The following is a 5,822-nucleotide window of genomic DNA, read 5'->3' as shown; positions in this document are numbered from 1 at the left end:
AAAAATAAAAAAGAAAGGCACCTCCAGTCTCTGAGCCCCCAGATGAGGGACTGGGAGGGGTTTGCAAATTCCTAGGGTTAGAAGGTTCCAAGACATACAGCGGAATGTTCTCAGGATCCCGCAGTCATGCGGGCTAGGGGGGCCGCCTGCGACTCCACTGTGGGTGAGGTCCCGGGCGGCGCGCACCGTCTCCGAGGTACTCGCTCCCCTGCGCGGCGCCCATTCCCACCCGGCCCGGGCGGTGCGCGAGCTCTTGGTGTCGTCGGCTGGCGGGAGGCCGAGAAGGGCTGTCGCTCTGTCTTCAATGCCTTGATCCCAACCCTCGCGCATCTATGTCTGTGGTCCCTTGGGGCTCCTGAAGCACACACCCAGGTCCCTCCCCGCAGCCTACTCTCTCTCCTGGTCCTGACCCTCGCCTTTGGCACAATCTTACCTGTCCCGCAAGTTGACAAGTAGAATGGGGGACGAAAACGCCCGCTCTTTCCCACCCTGTCTTTCTCCTTCCCGGGGCTTTATTGCGACACTCCAGGAGGCTTTGTTACAAGGCAGCGCTTATTTAAAGCCTTTCAGCCCTGCTATGCTCTGCGCTTTACAGTTTACAAAGCGCTTTTCACCTCTCCTCTCAAGAGAGGTGAAACTTCAGGAAAATTATCTGAGGTAGCAGTCACAAATTCCCATTTCACAAATGACGACCCGAGAGGAGAAGGGACTGGCTTAAGATTAATGGTGCTGTCAAAGCACTGGACTTGCTAATTAGGAAACAGAGAAAGGCTCAACTCTGGCACTAAGGGCAAAAACCAGCCTTCTCCAGCACCAGCCCCACACCTGGGCTCTTCTGCAGCCCAGAACAAAACTCCTGGGTGGAGGACTCTTACTTTCCCATTCTTCCCAACCAGGCAAGTCATCCTGACCTTTGCACCTGGGACAGCCAGCTTGTCTAGCTGAATGAAGGAGAACCCTTGAACTCCATACCTGCAAAGATTCTTAGGGAGAGGAGGGCGGCCCAATACCTGCACTCTTCAAGGTCACAAGGCTGGGTCTGGAATTTGGGCCAACAGGTGGCAGGGTCAGCGCTCAAGTGCTTCCAGGTACCACTACCAAAGCCAGGAAGGGCCAGCACCAAGACCTGCACTGCGCAATACAGTGTTGCTGCTGAACACCTAGCAGGTGACTAGTCCACATTTAGAGAAGCTGTAAGTGTAAAACACACTCCAAATTGTAAAGCCTTCATGTGAAAGGACAGTAAAACATCTCAATTTTTACGTTGATTATATGTTGAAATCATAATATTTTTGATATGTTGGGTTAAGTATATCATTCAAATTAACCTCACCTGTTTCTTTTTACTTTATTAATGTGGCTACTAGAAAATTTAAAATTACATATGTGGTTTGCACCATATTTCTAATGGAGAGCACTGATTTATACAAATCCCCATTTGGACTGAACCAAGTTCACATGTCTTCATGAACAGGATAGTGCAGTCCCAAAAATAAAAAATAAAAATTACCAGTTGTTTTCATACAATCTTCTTTTTCACACCCCAGCCCTTCCCTATTAAGTTTATACAGAAAGAGGCTGAGTTTCTCTTGCCATAACTCACTTGCTCAAAGATTTTTATTAAAACAGTCCATCTGAACACTCCAGTTTACCTGAAAGCTGTGAATGGAGCCTCTGAAATATTTAATGCTGAAAGTTTTTGCTCCAGAATCGAAACTCAAAGATTTCTCAAGGGAAAGGGGGAGAGTTATTGGACTTTCTCTAATTTTAGTGAGCCTGCTACTTAAGCAAGATACAAAATGAAATTAAAATTCCAGTTTCTTTCTAAAGCTCACTTTACTGACTGCCCCAACTTAATTTTTCTCTTTCCTTTTTGCATGGGGAAGACTGCTGAGGTGTAGCAGGGGGTGCTGGGGATGGAAGAGCCCTCCCCAGCTACTGAAAGGTGTCACCAACGGGCTCCCTGAGTCCTCTCATCTCCTTAAACTTTAGTTCACCCATTGGGTCCAGGGCTGCGTGATGACAAGAAACAGTGGACAAATGAACGAATGTATTTCTAACTGCCTTATAATGGAAAACCAGATTTATGACTGGGCAGTAACAGCCATGAAATTACCAGCACATCCTGCTCAAAAGTTCAGTAAGTTATGATATAATTGCTGCCTGGAGCCAATCCTGGGACTTTAGGTTAGACGCTTGGCCATGAACTCTTTTCCGTTCCCTAGAACAGCGGCTAGGCTTTGGGTGGCTACTCAGAGGCCCTGGGTGGCCCACCATTGCTGCCAAATACGCAGGGCAGCATCCAAGATGATGGGGCCCTGAATGATAACCCGGGGGCGGTGGATAGAGTCCTGCAGCCCTCTCATGTAACAGATCGGGGAAACTGAAGGTTCAGGTGATAGGACTGGAGTGCTGAAGCACAGTTCAACTCGGAGCTAGGTCTCAAGTTCTCAGAGACAGGGAAAACCAGCCCAGGTCAACCAGAGCAGAGATTTCTCCAATTTAAAGAAGAAGAAAAGGCTATTTCTTTTGCAAATTTGTTCTCCTCACTTTAAGGAGAAAGGCGCTGCCGGAGCCTTTTATTGTAGTAACGCAGTTAAAGGCACTAGAGGCCGAACCGCGTAAAAAGGCCCGAGTTTCCGGCAGCACATGGAAGGCTGAAACTGATTCCCCACAATTTGGATCCTGGTCTCTGGTGTTGACACTACGCTGCCCTCTGGTCACCGCCAAGGACCCTCCCCAAAAGAATGCCAGAAAGCATCCCCTTTGGGGGCTTCGCTCCATCGAGAGTCCCTGTGCCAGTCCAAGGGCTCTGGCTGCCTCGCCCCACCTCCTCCCATTTACAGAGTACACCGGATGCCTACGCTGTGCGCGAGGAGACCGAGCCTCTGTGGCCTGCTCGGTCTTTTCCACATGGGTCCCAATTGAGTCCTCTCTCCATTCCTGTTCTCAGGTTGCGGGGAACGTGTGAACAGCCGATGTGTCTGAGTTTTCGTCCCTACGCTCGGCTCACATGGCGGACACGAACCGATCTATCCCACCGGGATAGGCGGCAGCATGGCGAGCATGGTAGGCGCCTGCACTGGCCCCTCCGAGCTGCCCGCCAGGGTTGTAGCAGGGCCCCAGCGCTCCGAACTGGCCGGGCGACGTGCGCCCGTAGAAGTCCACCGTGGTCTCCACGCCACCACTGCTGCCGCCCGCCGGGGGCGAAGCGGGTCCCGCCAGACGGCCAGCAGCGGCAAAAATCGCACTGCCGGCGCCCTGCGGGTACGCGCCGTCGGGGCCCGCGTAGGCAGCCGCATAGGCCGAGGGGTTGGCCGGCCGGGCCCCGGTGCAGCCTGCGGGCTGGTAGCCGGTGGTGGTAGCGGGGGCGCCGGCGGAGGCAAAGGCGCAAGAGCCGCCGGGCCCCGACGGTGCGGGCCCCAGCTCTGGGCTGAGCGGCCGCTCAGGAACCAGGCCGAAGACGCGGCAAGGGCCGGGCGACGCCGCGGGGTAGTAGACTGGAGGCGGCGCGGCCAGCGACGGCGGCGCGTAGCCTGCATAGACGGCGCCCGGGTAGGGGGGGCGCGCGGCGGGCACCGCGCCGGGGAAGATGGCGGCGGCGGCGGCGGCTGCGGCGGCTGCGGCGGCTGCAGCGTCGTGCATGTAAGCCGGGTAGGTGGAGAGGTCCGAGCGCTTGAAGCGCTTGCGGCGGCGCAGGAAGCTGCCGCTCTCGAACATGTCCTCCGCGTTGGGGTCGAGCGCCCAGTAGTTGCCCTTACCCGGGCGGCCGGCCTCGCGCGGGATCTTGAGGAAGCAGTCGTTGAGTGTGAGGTTGTGGCGGATGCTGTTCTGCCACTTTTTGGGGTTGTCGCGGTAGAAGGGGAAGCGCTCGGTGATGAACTTGTAGATGCCGCCCAGGGTGAGACGGCGCTCGGGCGCGTGCGCGATGGCCATGGCGATGAGAGCGATGTAGCTGTAGGGCGGCTTCCCGCGCTGCAGGGGGCGCTTGCGGCGCCGCCCGCCCGCCCCGCGGCCCGCGGCCTCCCCTGGGACCCCGGCCCCTGCTGCCGTCTCGCCGCGCTCTTCCTTCACCGCAGCCAGCACCTCCGGCTGCGGCGGCGGCGGCCCGCTCTCGGCAGTCATGGCGTGGCCGTCCCGCACCCCCGGGCTCTGGATCCCCGCGGCTGTCGGGGGGCGGGGGCGGGCCTGGCGTCCCCGGAACGGACGCTCGGCCCCTCTGCGAAGAGCTCAGGGGATCGTCGCGGGCTGGCCCCGAGAGCCCAGCGGCCCAGGCTGGCGCGCGCTGGAGGCTTGGCGTCCGTCGTCTGGGGCTGGCGCGGTGCAGACAGAGGCTCGGGAGTGACCCGCCAGCCGACGGCTCAGCCCGCGTGGTGCAGCTCGAGGCGGGCAGCGGCGGTGGCCTCGCGACCGGGACTGGACTCTGGTCGCCGATTGAAGGGTCCCTTGCGCGCTGGTGCCGGGCGGTCGAGGGGTCCGGAAGTGACCCTTGGGTTGGGGTGGCTGCAGCTGCTCTGTGGTGCCCGCTGGTTTAGGATTACTACCTAGGTTGTGCGCGCAGAAGAGGCTTCGGGTTCGAAGGCCAGAGCAAGGGCAGTTTGTACAGGCGCTGGGCGATCTAGCGGGGGCCGCCCATGCCCTGCCCCCGAGGCCAAGGCGGCGGTAAGCGCCACGGGCAGAGAGGCGAGGCGGGGGCAGCGACGTCGGGGCGCGGGCCCAGGCGGGGCGACCTGAGGCTGGTCCTCTCCACGGCGTGGGTCTCCAGCTCTGCGGACCGCTGGCGAGGCGCTCCCGTGCACACACCGGGACCGGCTCCTCCCTCCGCCGGCTTCCCCTCCTTAAAGGCGCCAGGAAGCGTGGGGCGGCACCGGTTCCCTGCCCGCCTCCCGACTGCCCGCCCCCCGGGGCCCGGGCGCACCTCACCAGGTAGGAGCAGCTGTGGCGGCGTGTTAGGAGCCCCACAACGTCAGGGCGGGGAGGGCGCTTGGAGATCCCCCGGGTCGGCCCCCTCCGCGCCCGGATCGACTGAGGCCCGGAGAGTTCAGGAACCGGCTCGGGAGACCTCAGCGCCCGAACTCGGAGTTTTCGGACTTTTCAGGCCTCTGCCAACGGCTGGGACTCGCAGGTGAAAGGACCGGCTCGTCTCACTTTTTTGTCCTGAGAGGGTGAGAATTGGCCGCTTGGTTTTTGTGGGAATGGGGAGGGAGAAGTTTCGGGAGACCGGCTCCCAGGGCCTTTCAGGATGGTTTCCAAACCCCAATCGTGGCTGCCACAGCCACTCGGCACTCCAGTCCCCCCATCTTTCGAATGAGTATTCCTAGGCCCGAAAGGGAAGGTGACTTGCCATGGCCCCACTGGGGCTTTTCCGCTTAGCGGAGTCTCCAACCTGCGTCTCCTTTAGGACTGCGCTTCCCAGCTGTGTGGTAGAGGTGGCCACTTTCCCTTTTTGGGCCCCAGGTCCCTCGACTGTACTGGGGTCTGGATCTCTCAAGAGTCCTTGCGTGGTAGATATTTAGGGATAGGCCAGTCCCCACCCCCAATTATCCGTCTTTGAGAGGCCCAGGATCTGTCTCTATTTGATGGATAGTAGTGCACGGATTAAAGACGATGCAGGATATGTAACCTCCTCCTCCAATCCCCCGGGGCCAGGGTAGCTCTGAAGACCCCCAGAGGCAGCCAAGCAGTCCCTTCCCGCAGCGGGGAGTGAGGGCTGCGGGTGATGGGGGAGTGGAAAGAGAGCTGTGGCCGGGTGGGCGCGTCTCCGGGGGAAGGGGCGGGCAGTCGGGACACGTTTGCTTCATGGGTGTCCAATTTCTGAGTTC

The 5,822-nt window shown here is 59.1% G+C and overlaps 1 protein-coding gene across 1 annotated transcript; it reads right to left on the bottom strand.

The window, feature by feature from the left end:
- Positions 1 to 1,332: 1,332 nt before the first annotated feature.
- FOXE1 (forkhead box E1) lies at positions 1,333 to 4,815 on the bottom strand. The gene has a single exon (XM_054502894.1). It carries the CDS (start codon positions 4,123 to 4,125, stop codon positions 3,010 to 3,012), a length of 1,116 nt encoding a protein of 371 aa, XP_054358869.1. The 5' UTR covers positions 4,126 to 4,815; the 3' UTR covers positions 1,333 to 3,009.
- Positions 4,816 to 5,822: the final 1,007 nt, after the last annotated feature.

This window comes from Pongo pygmaeus, chromosome 13 (genome assembly GCF_028885625.2).
Source record: "Pongo pygmaeus isolate AG05252 chromosome 13, NHGRI_mPonPyg2-v2.0_pri, whole genome shotgun sequence".
In the NCBI taxonomy this organism is placed as follows: Eukaryota; Metazoa; Chordata; class Mammalia; order Primates; family Hominidae; genus Pongo; species Pongo pygmaeus.
This window is presented reverse-complemented; position numbering and strand designations above follow the sequence as displayed.